The 19,062-nt window shown below is 36.0% G+C and overlaps 1 protein-coding gene across 6 annotated transcripts in view; it reads left to right on the forward strand.

Annotated features, from left to right (window-relative positions):
* The window catches only part of SPAG9 (sperm associated antigen 9), a 163,842-nt gene that overhangs the window by 106,508 nt on the left and 38,272 nt on the right, over window positions 1-19,062 (forward strand). For all 6 annotated transcript variants that reach the window (XM_036999026.2, XM_036999029.2, XM_073235428.1 and 3 more), the window contains 3 exons: window positions 4,769-4,890; window positions 17,726-17,783; window positions 18,818-18,970. In XM_036999026.2, the coding sequence (XP_036854921.1) occupies window positions 4,769-4,890; window positions 17,726-17,783; window positions 18,818-18,970 (333 nt within the window). The remainder of the gene's footprint in view (window positions 1-4,768; window positions 4,891-17,725; window positions 17,784-18,817; window positions 18,971-19,062) is intronic.

The following is a 19,062-nucleotide window of genomic DNA, read 5'->3' on the forward strand; positions in this document are numbered from 1 at the left end:
ACATTTATCCTTCCTTTTTCCCTTTCCCAGAAGCACCCTGTTGTCTGGTCTGGGACCAGGCAAACTGTATTAAAATGTTCTGTTGAAGAAATGTTGGTGTTATATTCCAGTTTTTATTCTTGAAAGTGGAAATTGTACAGCATTTAAATGTTTTGTAAAATGTTACCTTTGCAGCATTAGGTATTAGGAGTATATGGAAGGATAAGGAAAAAGACAGCCAAGGGGTATACCATACTTTCTGGAGGCAGAGGAAACAACCAGGAGTGGGGAAGTAACGATTTGAATAGAATTTGATCCTTCTTCTGGATCAAGAAGAGACTATTCTCCCTTCAAAATTGTAATGATCTCATTATTGGAAAGAATTAGTTGCATTTTAGTATCATTTTATGTGGAGAAGCTGTTAGGTGGTGGGAAGGTAATGGTTATATATCATCTTAATTAAGGTTGTCTGAAATACGTAAGTGTTCAGGAATGTCACATGGGAGCTGCTGCTTTTCTTTTTAATTTCTTCCATAAATGTTATCCTTTCATGAATTAATAATGACTATAAAAATACATGCCATTTATTGATCACTGTTAGACATTGTGCAGTATGCAGTAGTGGTGAAAGCATGAGCCTAGAGTAAGACTATGTGGTTTCAAATTCTGCCTTGAGTTTGAATCTGAGGTAAGTTTCCTTATCCATAAAAGGGAATCACAATAGTACCTCAGATGGTGGTGAGAGGCAAATGAATTATTACATGTTAAATCACTGGCAAAAGGCCCAGTGCAATAAATGTTAGCTAATACTGTTACCATCATTATTTATTTATTATTATTTTATTAATTACAACCTTAATGAGGTAGATGTGTTCATCCCCATTCTGTAGATGAGGAGGCTCAGAATTATATAGTGACTTGTCTGAGATTTCCAAGAGGTAGAGCTGGGATTCAGCCTAGGACTCTCATTTCAAAGGCTCTGTCCTGTTAAATATATTTTTCCTGTATTATTTTATTTAAACAATGCAGAGTGTAAAAAGTAAGTTTTGCTTATTCATCCTTTTGTAAGCCTAGGAGCTTCCACTACTTTTTTGTTTTATTTGTTTGTTTGTTTGTTTGTTTGTTTTTATTAAGATAGTATTGATATACACTCTTAATGAAGGCTTCACATGAAAAAACAATGTGCTTACTACATTCACCCATATTATTGAGTTCCCCCACACACCCAATTGCAGTCACTGTCCATCAGTGTAGTAAGATGCCACAGAGTAACTACTTGTCTTTGTGCTACACTGTCTTCCCCATGATCTCCCCCATGCCATGTGTGCCAATCATAATACCCCTCAATCCCCTTCTCCCTCCCTCCCTCCCCGCCCTCTCATATCCCTCCCCTTTGGTTACCGCTAGTCCCTTCTTGGAGTCTGAGTCTGCTGCTGTTTTGGTCCTTCAGTTTTGCTTCTCTGTGACACTCCACAAATGAGGGAAATCATTTGTTATTTGTCTTTCTCCACCTGACTTATTTCACTGAGCATAATATCTTCCAGCTCCATCCATGTTGTTGGAAATGGTAGGATTTATTTCTTATGGATGAATAATATTCCATTGTGCATATGTATCACATCTTCTTTATCCATTCATCTACTGATGGACACTTAGGTTGCTTCCATATCTTGGCTATTGTAAATAGTGCTGCAATAAACATAGGGGTGCATATGTCTTTTGAATCTGAGAAATTATATTCTTTGGGTAAATTCCCAAGAGTGGAATTCCTGGGTCAAATGGTATTTCTATTTTTAGTTTTTTGAGGAACCTCCATATTACTTTCCACAATGATTGAACTAGCTTACATTCCCACCAGCAGTGTACGAGGGTTCCCCTTTCTCTGCAGCCTCGCCAGCATTTGTTGTTCATAGTCTTTTTTGATACTGGCCATCCTAACTGGTGCGAGGTGATCTCTCATTGTGGCTTTAATTTGCATTTCCCTGATAATTAGTGATGTGTAGAGCATCTTTTCATGTGCCTGTTGGCCATCTGAATTTCTTTGGAGAATTGTCTGTTCATATCCTCTGCCCATTTTTTAATTGGGTTATTTGCTTTTTGATTGTTGAGGCATGTGAGTTCTTTATATATTTTGGATGTTAACGCCTGCTTCCACTACTTATTAACAGGTATGTTTTTGTCATTCTGAACCTCTTTTTAAAAATTAACAAAATATTTTTATCAGACAAATACATGTATGCAGTATTAAGGAAAGTATGATAATAATACAAAATATGAAGGGCAATAGTAATCCCTTGCCCCTACCATCCCTCATTCCCTCTTTCAGAGGTAATCTTTATCTCTTCTTAGTTCTTTTTTGTTATTTATCTTTGGGTATCTAAATCACACCTTTATGCGGCTATTCCTTGATGCCTCTTTCTCAGCTGGGATTCTTTGAGAAAAAATATTAAGTCCTAACACCCAGTGGCATCCCTTGTATATAATAAATTAGGTACCCTCCTGTGCATCTAGCATAGTACTAGCTGTTTACCTTCTTTGGGAAATTGGGAAGATAGCCTCTCTATCATTTTCTGTATTCTGTGGATGAAATGAGGAACACTGGTTTAAAAAGGGCTGTGACTTTAGCTATTGACTTTGCAGTGGAAGATGACAAGCATATAGCTCCTTCAACCACCATCCTTCCTTTAATCCTCCTAGTATGTATCTCAGTTTTGTTAACATTTATGAATAATAAATATTATACATAGTATGCTATAAATACTTACACAGCTTAGCCATAGACTATACATACTGTGATTATACATCCTTTCTTTTGCAACTTTTTTCTGGAATTAGTAAAGCCTTGGGGTTTTTTTTTTTGTTTTGCTTTGTTTAGGTTTCTATGTATTTAATAGATACTCTTCATGGAGATACCCTAAACGTTCTCAAAATGGCCAAACATAAAACCAAGTTTCCCGACACACAGTCCTGTGGCCTTCTGTTCCCATTCTCTAATACAGACTATTGTTGTGTTTGCTCTGGTCTTAGAATGTGCCCTTACTCTTGTGTCAAGATTCTCTTTATCTCTCACCTCTGTTGGTTGTATCTTCTGTTTTCTGGATCCCATGTCATCTTGCTTTTTGATTTATGCCTTCATTTTTTTTATTATTAAAATGATGTTTTTTCCTGATTGCTACCAGTCCTGCGCCTGGTGGCTGCACCCACAGGTAGAGTAAGCTGGGCTTGAGTCCTCTAGTGAGGCTGTTGGTTAACCACAGTGCCTGAACAGACAAGGTCTAAAAGCTTGGCAATTCTTTCCCAAACTGGAAATTCCACCCTCCAATTTTTAAATCAGAAAAGCATCTTCCTGTTTGTCTTTATTTTGACACTACATATTCTTACTTTCTGGGCAAAGGCTGCAAGGGAAGTAAATTTTTTGAGAACTTGATTGTGACAAATGTCATTTGAAGACATAGTTGATAGTTTGGCTAGCTACAGAATTCTGGGTTGGAAAAGTGTCAGAAGTTTTCCTTCAGGATAATGAAGACAGCGCTTCATTGTCATGATGAGGTTGGAGTATTGCCATTTGGGTTCTTGCTTTTTTTGTATATTTTCTCTGGAAGACTTTAGGATCTTCACTTTATCCCTGTTCTCCCCTGCCACCCTCTACCCCGCCCCCCCCCCTTTTTTTTTTTTTACAATTCATGGTGATGTGCTTGATGTAGGGGTCTTATGCATCTTCTTATATGTAGTAAGGCCTTTCATTTGGAAATTCATATTTCTCAGCTCTGAGAAAATATCTCTTCCTGTTTATTGTTGTCTTTTCCTCTCTCTTTCTGAACACCTTTTATTTGGATAATGAACCACCTAGACTGACACTTAAAATTCCTTTGTCCCCCTCTTGTCCATCCCTTGTTTTTGTTCTCCACACCCCTGCAAAAAAGGACTTACGTACTGTTTTGCAACTTGCTTTTTAAAAAACACCTCAATATAATGGGTTTCTTTTTTTATAAAGCTCTCTTTTAATGTTTTAAACTATAAAGTGAAAATCTTTAGCTTTTATGTGAATTCATAAATTATTTCATCTTTGCCCTATTAATGATCACTTAGGTTCTTTCAACTTTTTGCCACTGCAGAAATGCTGCTTTGACCATCCTTTTACATAAACAATTGCCTTCTTATGACAGGGTTTTTGTAGGACTTTTTTGACATCAAATTCATGGGTCAGTGGGTATTTATCTGCATTTTAAATTTTAATAAATACTGTCAAGCTGCTTTTAAAAACAAAAATAAAATGGCCTTGCCAAATTATACCCAGACAGCATATAACATGGCAGTTGAGATCGTGGATGCTGAAGCTTTACCGCCTGGGTTTCAATCCTGCCCCTTTCACTCACTTGCTGGATGATCTCTGCAAATCCCTTAACTTCTTTGGTTCCTCTCCTGTAAAACTGAGATAGCGGCAGCACCTCCTTGGTAAAGTAGGTGTGAAGATTCAAAAAAGTAATGTAGGTAAAGCCTATAGACTAGTGCCTGCTACAGTGCAGAGCAGTGCTCTGTTAGCTTCCCTTTACTGTTTGTGTTGACTGGGATCTCAGTGCAAAAAGACTGCATTTTCTTCACCAGTTCTCTTTGTGGAGTTTAATGGGAATTTCTTAGGAAAGTTTTGAGAGATCTTTTAAAATTACATATTGTATTATATGTAAACTACAGGTAAAAATTTCCTAGATAAAAGTTTATTATGTTCATTGTATGCTGTTAAAATGTTTCTAATATCTGTTGACTTGATTTTGTTGTTCTTGTTGCTTAGCACTCCCACCAAAGGCATAGAGAACAAAGCTTTTGATCGCAATACAGAATCTCTCTTTGAAGAACTGTCTTCAGCTGGCTCAGGCCTAATTGGAGATGTGGATGAAGGAGCAGACTTACTAGGTATGGTAGTTTATTTGAAGAAGTATCATACTGTTTTAAGAATAAATTTTTGAAAATTGATGTAATTGAAAATTCTTCTAAAATGCCCCCAGTTGCCCAGTGGTATAGAATTATACTTTTAGGTAACTAATAGGAATATATTTGAGATCATGAACATTTTCAATGAAAACATCTTCACATATGGATATACCTAAAATTGAATTGCATTTAAATTTGTATTTTCAATTCATATAGTACAATTTATATGAACTCCTGCTACATTCCAAGACTAGTACTACATATAAGGAGCAAGGTGATAGATGGGTACGTGCATGTCTGTGTGCGTGTGTATGTAGATGTATAGATAGATAAGTTAGCTCCTGGCTTAATAAATTGCACTAAATTCTGTTGACCTTCATTAAGAATTATAACCCTTGCTTTTTCTGAGATTTCACAGAATATTATTCTGTCTTATATCTATGGGAAATGTAGTCATTTTAGAGTTTGTCTTGTTGAAGAATACCTGATTTGAAAAGAATACTAAATTTGGTTCACCCAGTATTTGTCTGATGATATTTGCCAAATAGCTTAACCTCTTTGGGCCTTAGTTTCTTGTGTATAAAATGAAGGAAGGACTCCAGTTCAGGGGTTGGGCAAACTGTAGTTCACAAGTCAAAACCAGCTCATATGTGTGAGTAAAGTTTTATTGGAACACTAATTTACTTAATGTCTGTAGTTGCATTTGCACCACAACAGTAGAGTTAAGTAGTCTGCAACAGAGATCAAGATAGTTTATTTTACAAAGCCTAAAATATTCACCAGCTGGCCCTTTACATTTAAAAGTTAGCTGACTTGTTCTAGGTTGAGCTCTAAAGTTTCCTTGAACAATAATTATGTGATTCTGATTGATGTCAGTTAGCTTTGGTGTACCTTTCTTATAACTTAAGACCTTACAGAAATTGAAAACCTTACAGTATTCAAACACTTAGGCCTTTGGAATAGGCACTGGTCTCCAAAAATTTTTATATCTATACAAAATACAGACTACATATAATACAGACCACATTATTCTCAAAAGATGCTGTTTGTCAATTCTTATGAATGTAGATTGGCATTGCTTGCATTAATTTATGTTAAATTTACTGATTACCAGTTATGTTTTTGACAAGTATTTTTTGAAGTAAACACAAGTTCTGTCTAATTAGAGCTGCTCATAGTCTACCTAATAAGACAGTTTTGAAGTATATAAATAAAACTATTCTGAGTTAGACATAGACTACCACCATTAAAGTCTTAATAAAACATTGGAAGCATTTGAATGAGTTTGCATTTTGTTTATTAAAGTATCATTGATATACAGTCTTATGAAGGTTTCACCTGAATAACATTGTGGTTTCAACATTCACCCATATTATCATGTCCTCCCCTCCCTTCCAACCATTGCAGTCACTGTCTGTCAGTGTAGTAAGATGCTATAGAGTCATTACTTGTCTTCTCCATGCTGTACTGCTTTCCCTGTGATCTACCTGTATTGTGATTGCGAATTATAGTGCTCCTTAATCTGTTTTCCCCCTCCCCACACAACCTCCCCATCTCCTCCCTTTGGTAAGCATTCTCAGGGTCCTTGGATTCCTTCAGTTTTGTTTTGTTTTTGTACTTCACAAATGAGTGAAGTCATTTAGTACTTGTCTTTCTCTGCCTGGCTTATTTAACTGAGCATAATACCCTCTAGCTCCATCCATGTTCTTGCAAATGGTAGGATTTCTTTTGTTTTTATGGCTGAGTAATATTCCATTGTGTATACGTACCACATCTTCCTTATCCATTCATCTACTGATGGAAACTTAGATTGCTTCCGTATCTTGGCTATTGTAAATAGTGCAGCAATAAACAGGGTTGTGTGTGTCTTCTTGAATGAGGGATCTTGTTTTCTTCAGGTAAATTCCTAGGAGTGGAATTCCTGAGTCAAATGGTATTTCTGTTTTTAGTTTTCTGAGAAACCTACATACTGCTTTCCACAATGGTTGAATTAATTTACATTCACACTAACAGTGTAACAGGGTTCCCCTTTCTCTACATCCTCACCAGCATTTGTTGTTCCTAGTCTTTTGTATGTTGGCCATCCTAACTGGTATGAGGTGATACCTCATTGTGGTTTTAATTAGCATTTCCCTGATGATTAGTGATGTGGAGCATCTTTCACGTGCCTGTTGCCCATTCACATTTCTTCTTTGGAGAAGTATCTGTTCAGATGCTCCACCCATTTTTCATTTCGGTCATTTGTTTTTTGGGTGTTGGGGCACGTGAATTCTTTATGTATTTTGGATGTTAACCCCTTATTGGATAAGTCATTTACAAATATATTCTCCCATAATGTAGGATGCCTTTTTGTTCTGCTGATGGTGCCCTTTGCTGTACAGAAGCTTTTTAGTTTGATGTAGTCCCATTTGTTTCCCTTGCCCAAAGAGATACATTCAGGAAAAAATTGCTCATGTTTATATTCAAGAGATTTTTGCCTATGTTTTCTTCTATGAGTTTTATGGTTTCATGACTTACATTCAGATTTTTGATCCATTTTAAATTTACTTTTGTGTATAGACTTGGACAATAATCTAGTTTCATTCTCTTACATGTAGCTGTCCAGTTTGCTCAACCCCAGTTGTTGAAGAGGCTGTCTTTTCCCCATTGTATATTCATGACTGGCTTCTTTATCATATATTAATTGGCCATATATGTGTGGGTTTATATTTGGGGTTTCATTTATCTATGGGTCTGTTCTCATGCTAGTACCAAATTGTTTTGATTACTGTAGCTTTGTAGTAGAGCTTGAAGTCAGGGAGCATAATCCTCCCAGCTTTGTTGTTCTTTCTCAGGATTGTTTTGGCTATTTGGAGTCTTTTGTGGTTCCATATGAATTTTAGAACTATTCTAGTTGGTTAAGAATGCTGTTGGTATTTGATAGGGATTGCATTGAATCTGTAGGTGGCTTTAGGCAGGATGGCCATTTTGACAATATTAATCCTTCCCATCCATGAGCATGGGATAGATTTCCATTTATTGGTATCTTCTTTAATTTCATGAGTATCTTATAGTTTTCAGAGTATAGGTCTTTTGCCTCCTTGGTTAGGTTTATTCCTTGGTATTTTATTCTTTTTGATGCAATTGTAAATGCAGTTATTTTCTTGATTTCTCTTTCTGCTAGTTCATTGTTAGTATGTAGGAATGCAGCAGATTTTGTGTATTAATTTTGTATCCTACAGCTTTGCTGAATTCAGTTATTTTAACAGTTTTTTGGTGGAGTCTTTAGGGTTTTTATGTATAATATCATGTCATTGTCAAATAATGACAGTTTTAACTTCTTCCTTACCAATTTGGATCCCTTTTATCTCTTTGTCTTGTCTGATTGCTGTGGCTAGGACCTCCAAAACTCTGTTGAATAAAAGTGTGAGAGTGGACATCCTTGTCTTGTTCTTAATCTTAAAGGAAAACCTTTCAGCTTTTCACTATTTTGTATGTTGGCTGTGGGTTTGTCAGATATGACCTTTATTCTGTTGAGGTAGTTATCCTGTATACTCATATTGTTGAGGATTTTTATCATGAATGGATGTTCAATTTTATCAGATGCTTTTTCAATATCTGTTGAGATTATCGTGTGTTTTTTATCCTTCTTTTAATGTGGTGTGTAATATTGATTGATTTATGAATATTGTAGCATCCTTGGAGTAATAAATCTGACTTCGTCATGATGGATGATCTTTTTTGATGTAGGTTTGAATTCAGTTTGCAAATTTGAGTATTTGTTGAGTATTTTTGCATTTGTGTTTATCAGGGGTATTGATCAGTAATTTGTGTGTGTGTGTGTGTGTGTGTGTGTGTCTTTGGCTTTGCTATTGGAGTGATGCTGGCCTCATAGAATGAGTCTGGAAGTATTTGCTCCTTTTCTTGGAATACTTTAAGGAGGACTGGCATTAGCTCTTCTTTTCGTGTTTGGCAGAATTCAGCTGTGAAGTTGTCTGGACTGGCTTTTTGTGTTTTGGGGAGTTTTTGGACTACCAATATGATTTCATTGCTGGTAATTGGTCTGTTCAGATTTTCTTTTTCTTCCTTTGTCAGTTTTGGAATGTACTTTTCTAGGAAGTTGTCCATTCTTCTAGGTTGTCCAGTTCATTGGCATACAAGTTTTCATAGTATTCTCTAAGAAGTTTTTGTATTTCTGTGGTATCCATTGTGATTATTCCTTCTTCATTTTTTATTTTGTTAATGTATATACTCTCTTTTTTTCTTACTAAGTCTGACTAGGGGTTTATATATTTTGTTTATTTTCTAAAAGAACTCCTTATTTCGTAGTTTTGTTTGTATTGTTTTATTCTTCTCTTTTATTTATTTCTCCTCTGATCTTTATTATGTCCCTCCTTCTCCTAACTTTGGGCTTCATTTGGTCTTCTTTTTCTAGTTCCAGTAATTGTGAATTTAGACTGTTTATTTGTGGTTGTTTTTTTTGAAGTAAGCCTGTATTGCTATGTATTTCCCTCTTAGAATAGCCTTTGCAGCATCCCACAAATACTGAACTGTTGTATTTTTGTTTCCATTTGTCCCCATCTATTGTTTGATTTCTGTTTTAATTTGTTCATTGATCCATTGATTATTTAGAGGTACTTTGTTTAGCCTCCATTTGCTTGTAAGCTTTTTTATTTTCTTAGTGTAATTTATTTCTGCTTTCATACCATTGTGGTCTGAGAAGCTGCTTGATACAGTTTCAGTCTTTTTTAATTTATTGAGGCTCTTCTTGTGGCCTAGTATGTGATCTGTTCTGGAGAACATTCCATGTACACTTGAGAAAAATGTGTATACCTCTGCTTTTGGGTGGACTGTTCTGTACATGTCTGTTAAGTCCATCTGTCTGATCTAATCTATTGTTCAGTGCCTCTGTTTCCTTATTTTTCTCTGTCTGGTTGATCTGTCTTTTGATGTGAGTGGTGTGTTAAAGTCTCTTAAAATGAATGTGTTGCAGTATATTTCCCCTTTAATTCTGTCAGTATTTGTTTCACATATTTAGGTTCTCCTATGTTGAGTGCATAGATATTTATAAGGGTTATATCCTCTTGTTGGACTGACCCCTTCATCATTATGTAATATCCTTCTTTGTCTCTTGTTACTTTGTTTGTATCTATTTTGTCTTATATATGTAGTGCTACTCCTGCTTTTTTTCTCCCTATTATTTGCATGAAATATCTTTTTCCATCCCATCATTTTTAGTCTGTGTATGTCTTTTGGTCTGAAATGGGTCTCTTGTAGGTCTTGTTCCTTTATCTGTTCTGCCACTCTCTATCTTCTGATTGGTACATTCAGTCCATTTATATTTAAGATAATTTACTTGTCATTTTATTGTTTTCTGGTTTTTACAGTTCCTCTCTGTTTCTTTCTTCTTTCTTATACTCTTCTCTTATTATTTGATTGTTTTCTTTGGTGTTGTAATTGGACTTCTTTATCTTTTTTTTTTTTGGTATATCTGTTGTAGGCTTTAGTTTTCTGGTTACCAAAAGTTCAAGGATACCTTCCTTACTGTATAACAGTGTATCTTAAGTTGCTGATTACTGTTTCAAACACACTCTAAAGGTACTTTCTTCTTCTACTTCTTCCTGCTCCTCCACATTTTTTGTATTAGATGTCATATTCTGCACTTTTTGTTTGTCCCATGACTGATATTATGTATAGTTGATTTTACCTCTTTTGTTTTGATTTAATTTCATACTTGCTTGGTAATTAGTTGGTCTACTACCTTTACTGTGGGTTTATTGTCAGTGGTGAAAGCTAGTTAGCCTTAGGAACATTTCCACGTACAGCAGTCCCTTTAATATATCCTGTTGTGGTGAATTCCTTCAACTTTTGTTTGTTTGGAAATTGTTTAATCCCTGCTTCAAATTTAAATAATTGTTTTGCTGGGTAGAGGATTTTTGGTTGGAGGTCCTTCTGTTTCAGTACATTAAATATATCATGTCCTTATCTTCTTGACTGTAAAGTTTCTGCTGAGAGTCTGCAGATAGCCTGATGGGGGTTCCTTATAAGTAATCTTTTTTCTCTTTCTGTCTGCTTTGAACACTCTCTCCTTACCCTATATCTTTGCCATTTTAATTATTATTTGGCTTGGTGTTGTCTTCCTGGTTTTCCTTTTGTTAGGGGCTCTCTGCAGTTCTGTCACTTGTCTGTTTCCTTTCCCAGAGTGGGGAAGTTTTCAATAATTATTTCTTCAGAGAGGCTTTCTATCCCTTTATCTCTCTTCTCCTACTGGTACCCCTGTTATGCAAATATTGTTTTATTTTGATTGGTCACATAGCTCTCTTATCATTCTTCCATTCTTTAAAATCCTTTTTCTCTCTATTCATCAGCTTCATTGTGTTCCGGTTCTCTAATTTCCAGCTTTGTTGTGTTCTGGTTCTCTAATTTCCATCTCATCAAGTGTCTCCTCTCCTTACAGTTATCTACTATTAAATCTCTCCATTGTGTTTCACCTCAGATAGTGTATTCTTCAGCTCTGAGTGGCTCTTTTTCAGATGTTCTTTTTGTTGAAGTCCTTCAATATTTTTCTGTAAATCTATAAGCATGTTTATGACTTTTAATTTGAAATCTTTATCAAGAAGGTTGGTAATCTCCATTTCATTTAGTCCTCTGCCTGGTGTCATGTCCTATAGTTTTGTTTGGAGCATATTCCTCTGCCTCCTCATTCTGGTAGGGTTTCTGTGTTTCTTCTTTGTATTAGATGGCTCTGCCATGCTTCCTGGCCTGTAGAGTATTAGCTTAATGAGAGAGGTGTCTTATGGTTCCAAGATGCTCAAGAGTTTTTACTCTTCAGTGTCTAGTGTGCGGGAGTTCTAGCTATTGGCATGCATTGGGTGGGGTCACCTTTCTGTCTGTGTTCTGAGTTTGTGTGGGTAGTTTGCTTCAGCTGTGCCTTTGTGAATCAAGCAGAAGCCTCTCCTGGAATTGGTGTGGACAGGGGTGCAGGGTTAATGGGATGGTCAGGCTAATGTCTGGCTCTGCCCGGGCCTGATGTATAGCACTGGGCTTGGACCCCCACAGGGAGGAGGGAGCTCCTGGTGCTGGCTCCTGCATGCCCTCCCTGATTGGGCTAAAATGGAGCCAAGACCTCTGCCTGCCAGGCAGCAAAGAGTGACGCTACTGCTGGGCCAAGTGGGTTGACTTGCAAACAATGCACACAGAGAGGCAGCTTGGGGCTGTGTTGCCAGCAAGGGAGATGGAGCGTCCGGGACTCCCGAGAGTTCCTGACCTGTTGGGCTGAGGGAAGGCTGGGGAAGTATCATCTACCTGCCCTTTCTCCTGATGGGAGAGTGCTGTCCAACCCTCACCCCTCTAGTACCCCTCTCATTGGTGGCAATTCTTTCAGACTGCTACCTCTGCTTTTGTTGCAGGGACCTGTCTCAGGCAGAGCTTGCCTGTTCTCCACAAATGGCTGGAGTCTCAGCCTCCCAGAGTGTTCCACCTTTCCCTGGTGTCCAGCTCCGCTGATCCTCAGAATCCAATGTAATGTGGGCTCATGCTCCTAGAGTAGATCTTCAGGGCCAGATGTGCAGCAACCCTGGACTCCTATCTCCTTTCCACTCTGTTCCTCTTTCTCCCTCCTGTGGGCTGGTTTCGGAGGAGGGCTTGGGTCCTGCTTGATCTTTACCCTTTTCTGTGTGGTCTTTTCTTTCCCCAGGTATTGGTGGTCTCTTCTGCAGCTTTTAGGTACTTTTCAGATTTAGTAATATTTGCTGTATTCTTTTACATGTTTTTGGGAAGAGGTTTCTGACTTTCCTTCCTACTCCACCATTGGTTTTTGAAAGCTTCCATATTTAAGTCAGAAAATTAAGCATAATAAATAGGTTTATGGTCAAATTCTGATGCTATGGTTTCCTTTCCACTTTGAAAATAAGAAATGGACTGTAGACTACCATCTTTTCCCTTTTGCAGATATTGGTATATTTTTCTCTAGAATGTTCCAGATTAGAAGGGTAGTGACTTATTCCAATATCAATACTTTTTTGTCAAAGATGATACATGAAATTTCCAAAGCAAATATTTGTTCCTTTGATTTTTTCTTGTACAATTCAGTGATAGTAATTAAGGTGTAATACTCATGAAGTGGAATAAATTAAGCTAACAAAATTGTTTCCCAAAGTTCTTTAATTGATCGTGGGTTGATAAATAGTCCATTTTTTATAACTCATTATTCATTTTTCTAATTACCATATTGTTGTAAAACTTCTCTCTTATTCAAATATAAAAGCTTTTGTAATTACTGTGCATGTACTCAGTACTGAAATTATTTTTGTCTGATTTTAATAACTTTAAAGGAGAGACCCCTCCATAGATTGTCCTTCATCTTGGTTGGTATCTCATTCCTTGACTTTATTTTCACTGGTCCTTTTCTCCATTCACTTTAGACATTTACCCCCCAGGGCCACATTCTAGAACTTGGAAGTCATGCATTCAGGCATCCAACTCTTGAGATTTTCTTTCTCTTGATTATCTTCTGTATTTTCAATTTCACTGTCTTTACTAACTTCTTCCTATTAAAACATGTTCAGGTCTTTTCCATTTAAAAATAAAAATACTACCTTTCTGTGACTCTGTGTTTTCAGAACCTTCCCATCCTATCATTCACTCTCCTCCCATTTCTAGTCATGCTTTTATGCAGCAGTATTGATGATGTGCCTGGCACTATTCTAGGTGCTTGTGGTACATCAGTGAACCAATCAGACTTATCAAAAGTGGCTACTTTTAATCTGGCCTGCCCCAGTCCAACTTGCACCTCATCCTACCACAGTATATGTGGGCATTCTCCCCCACACTCACCTTGGCTGAGACAACCTTTTCCTTTGCTATATCCAGTGGTTCCTTCTCTGTTATTTTACATGACTTCTCAAGTAGCATTTGTCTTTTTTTTTTTAAAGCTATTTTTTTTGACAGAAAGTTGTAGAAATGGTACAAAGATCTTTTGCCATTTAAATGCAGATTTCCAACATGCTGCCCCTTCACCCCCAAACACTTTCTGTGTTTCTTATAAACAAGCACATCCTCCTACATAACCACAAAAGTACCAAAAAATCAGGAAATTAACAATGATACATCTAATTCTCAGACCCCATTCAAGTTTTGCCAATTGTCCCAATGACACCCTCTTAAGTGGTAGGATCTGGACTAATATGACATGTTATGTAGTTGTCACGTGTCTGGTTTCCTTCAATCTGGAACAGTTCCTCAGTCTTTTACTGACTTTCATAATATTTTTTATTAAGGTATCTTTGATATACACTCTTACGAAGGTTTCACAAGAAAAACAATGTGGTTACTACATTCACCCTTATTATTGAGTCCCCTCCCATACTCCATTGCAGTCACTATCCATCAGTGTAGTAAGATGCCACAGAGTCCCTGTTTGTCTTCTCTGAGCTACACTGTCTTCCCCATGACCCCACACACAATGTGCACCAATCATAATACTCCACAATCCCCTTCTCCCTCCCTCCCCACCTGCCCTCTCCCACACCTCCCCTTTGGTAACTGCTAGTCCCTTCTTGGAGTTTGTGAATCTGCTGCTGTTTTGTTCCTTCAGTTTTCAAGTAGCATTTGTCTTTAAAACTGTCTCTGCTGGGTTTCTGTGTTCTTTCCTGCTTCTGACTGTTCTTTTCAATCTTCTTTGTAGCATCCTGTTCCTCTGCCCATCCTTCAGTTATCAGTATCCCAGGCCTACTTCTCTTGGAAGTCTCATTTGCTCTTGTTGTTTCTTGGCTTTCATGGATAATTGCTTCAAAATTTTTATCTCCATCCAAGATCTTTTTCTAGCCCCCAGACTATTAGTTCCAGCAGTCCACTAGACACTTCTAAGGTGGCTTATAGGACTTTATACTTGATATGCCTAAAGCTCAGTTCATCAGCCTTATTGTCCTGTTCCCAAAAGCTGTTCTTACACCAGCATGTACTGTCTCAGTGAATGAATGACCTCACCATATGCTTCAGTTTTCCATCCTAAATCATTTCCTCTTCCCTCACAACCAATAATCAATGCTTATTTGCTCCCTCTCTAAAACAAACAAAAAAATATATTTATCTTTTTTATATATCTGTCTTGCCCCTGCTTTGCTCCCTCTCTAAAACAAACAAACAAAAAATCTATCTTTTATATATATATATATGTATCTGTCTTGCTCCTGCTTAAGTAGTGTATCCTCCTCTTGGAATTCTGTCTGGATCCTTTAGTTAAAGCTTAGTTGTCCCTGAAATGTATTCCATGGCACTGCACTTTATTCATCATGCCACTCTTCATACCATATTATAAATTTTTATGCACTTGTCTCCTGGGATAGACTAAAAAAGCTCACTATGGCCAAGTCAAGTATGTCTTTTGCTCACCATTAAGTCTTTAGCTCAAAAAACAACAACTAAGTGACTGGATTGCTAAATAGTTCTAACAGTTTTGTTTTACCTCTAAATATGTGATTCTTTACCTTTTGGAATTAAAACTCCTTTATGGGAGAAATTGTGAGAGAGCAATGTACTTTTGGAAAAATTCACATACAGAACTAGATAAAATTGGGCATGATTTTTCAAGTGATTAACAAATAATTTGGAAGCCCATCTATAGGTCTGGCTTGAGAATCTGTGCTAAAATCCAAATGAGACTTCTGTGATTTTAAAAACTGCCAGGCCATCCTTTTTTTGTTTTAATAGGTAACGTTTCTAAATATGTTAGACTTAAGTTGAAGTCTTCAGTAGAAATGGGGCCACTTCAAGTTTTTTTCTTAGAGTTATAAGTTTTTATTGATACATTTCGGAGTGAAAATTTTGGACAATCCTATTTGTCATATATTAAATTTATACACTAGATTTTAAGAGAACTCTTCATTGAGAATGTGTAAACAATAGTAACTACATTATAGCATATGATTTCCATGTAGTACATATTTTTTTTAATTTCCGAATTTATAATATTTACACTTCATTGTGTCAATGGTTTCTCTACATCTTTTTAATTTTGTTGTCTCCTCTCATTTTGAAATAAAGGAGTGTAGATCTTGCTTTATGAAAACAATCTAATTGAGATTTTCATTCATTTTTCTCTTGGGCTGCTTACCCAGGGGAATATTCTGGTGTGTATGATTTTTAAATACTTTAAAATTACTGCTTTTTAAGCTAGGAGTTCTTGGCTGCTATTCTCATTTAATGCTTTCTCATCTTTTTCTTTTCCCTGCTGAACTTTTTTTTTTTTGCCCTGCATATATTGTCAGCCTTTGTGCTTATCTTTCTATAAGCTTGAGAGTTTATAGCAAACATAGTCATTATATAAGCTTTTTTCAACCAGTCTAAACCCTATTTCTTCTGACTTTATAGCTTTATTGAAAAGTCAACATTAGTGTTTAAATCAAATATTTCAGCCAGTCTTTCCAAATTTTGGAATTGGAATCTGGAAACTTTCTGTTTGTCTTTATTTTCAGTTTCTGGAAAATATATAGATGATTAATCTACTATTTCTGATACTTAACTATTTCTGGTATTTAATTTTTCATGGTAGAAGTATCCTGATCTTTGAGAATACTTCAGATAGTTACAATACAGACAACATATGAGTCCACATGTCAGCATTTAATTTTTAGCATTCCATAGGTTGGTTTTAAATTAACTTAAAGTCATTTGATACATTACCTTTTTAAAAGTAAAGGATCATGTTAACTCCTTTGCCTCATAAAGTTTTCTTTAGAAATATTTCTTTAGGATATTTCCCTCCTGTTTAGCTTAGGTTAGGAGTATTACTTCTTACATTGTATGTGATTTTCCAACATTAGCTTAGGACAAGTAAGTAGTGAGTTTTGTGGTGTTTTGCTCTTCTTCTTTTTTAACTTTTTTAACTTTTTGAAATATATTCCCTAGTATGGTTGCTTCATTTCTGCAGTTTCTTATGAGTAGTGGATTAAATAGCTTTATTCTCCCTAAAGATCACCGCATTGGATCTTGTATCAAATGTTCTACCTGCCTACCTGACAGCACTCATTAAATTTTTAGACAGAATTCTATTAAGTAACAACTGAACATTGTCATTTCAGAGGTGGCACTTTGAAGGAAACTTTGTATTATTTATCTGAGGTTTTCATTCTCATACTCAATTTTATTGTACAAAAGAATTGGGAAAGCATTTTTTTTTTAGGTTTATCAGAGACATCTTTATGAATGAAGGAAATCATCTTAGTTTCTGTCTTTTGCACATCATTATGCGTTAAATCATAACATTGTAATTCCAGATGTTTTTCATATTCATGAATAAAACTTTACAGTAATTAATAACCTATTTCATGCTGTTTCTTATATAAATGTAAAACATTTCTTGTTCTTTGTTTTTGCTTTACATGGAATGCATGGGCTTTAAGACCATAATTTCTTTGGTAAGGTTTCATCTACATTGGGGTTCTGTCTTTCTTTGGTCTTATTTTTCCTGTTCTCTTATTTAAAAAAAACAATTTTTAGGCAAAAGCCTACAATACCAACTTCAATTTGGAAACGATTTCTGATCCTGCTTATTGGTTTTTTTTTTCTTCTAAATACTGCTACTGTTTAGAACATTTGGCAGAAAAGTCTTGATCATTTTGAAATACATTTGAGAAACAAATACAGACTAACCATTACAAAGAATTGGCTAGTGAAATCTTCAGCTTTTTTTTGTGATGGAAATTATTTATAATTTATAATCCACACAAGTAAATAATATCAATTTATAGAATTTATAAATTAAAATTTGTGGCTGCAACTTATTATGTTGATATAATTTCTGATAAATTTATTTTTAAAGTTTTTATTCTTTTGATAGGAATGGGTCGTGAAGTTGAGAATCTTATATTAGAAAATACACAACTGTTGGAAACCAAGTAAGTATATACAAAATTTTAACAAGGAACAAAGATACTGAATTTTCTTCTTATCCAAGTCAATGATATGTCTTCAATTTAACATGGCAATTATGCAGTCTCACTACCCCATTTCATTCCCTTTCTCTGCATGTGGGCTTGTGTGTGCATACATGTACACAAGCAAATAGGTAAGAGGACTTAGTCTTACTGATATGGTTCATTGCTCTATGTTTTGCCGGATCAACAGATTTTCATTTCCTTTCTACTCTACAAGTATCCATGCCTTTCTCTTAATCTTTTGGATGTGTCCTGTGCTTGTTTTGCTCCCTCCTATGGGATGCCTATTTTCTTATCTCTTCTTCTGGAGTTTTTTATTTCTGCATAGATGTTTTGATCGACACCCAGCTTGCCTCTTCAGAGCTCTTCCCTGTAGTTGCAGATTCTCAGGTGTAATTCATGGATCTGAGGCCCTCAAATACATTAATAGTCATATTTAGTGGGACAGGTCTTAAATCATGTGGAAAAACAGATTGGGCCCTTTTGTTCATTTGCTGAGTCAGAGCAAATTTGGAACATCTGAATATATCCAAACCAGAATGTAGCTATAATGCATTCTCTATACCCAAAAAGAAGGAGGGTTTAGATTTTTTTTCTTCAGTTTTTTCCATTGTAGACTTTTTTCTCACTAATTATTAAATGTAAATTCAAGGATGAATTTTACTTTATTGATTGGATAATACCTTTTCAGAACTTACTAATAGAACTCTTTGGGATATTGCTTTTTAAAAGTTTAATCTTCATTCTGGCATTTTGATTAGTTGGTGGTCTCCCTTGATTTATCCACTAATTCTTTGGTAAGTCAGAAGAGTAACTTAGACCATTGCTTTGTGTTATTGGGTTTTTTTTTAAATCTACAATCAACATCAGGTAGACTGTTTTTTAAGTATTCAATTAGCTGTATAATTGTATAGTTACTGTAGTCTACAGGAGAATAAGGAGAACAATGGAAAGAATATTTATTTGTAATGATGCACTTGAAATGTGTTTCCTAGAAATGCTTTGAATGTAGTAAAGAATGATTTGATAGCCAAGGTGGATGCACTGACCTGTGAGAAAGACGTGCTGCAAGGGGAACTGGAGGCTGTGAAACAAGCCAAACAGAAGCTGGAGGAGAAGAACAGAGAGCTGGAGGAAGAGCTTAGGAAGTAAGTTCTCATTGTTGCCAGGCCAGCGTGCCTTAAAGGATTACAGGGGAACCCTGAGACTCATGCCTTCACCCTCAAGCCAGGAAGGCCCC

This window comes from Manis javanica, chromosome 4 (assembly GCF_040802235.1).
Source record: "Manis javanica isolate MJ-LG chromosome 4, MJ_LKY, whole genome shotgun sequence".
NCBI lineage: Eukaryota > Metazoa > Chordata > Mammalia > Pholidota > Manidae > Manis > Manis javanica.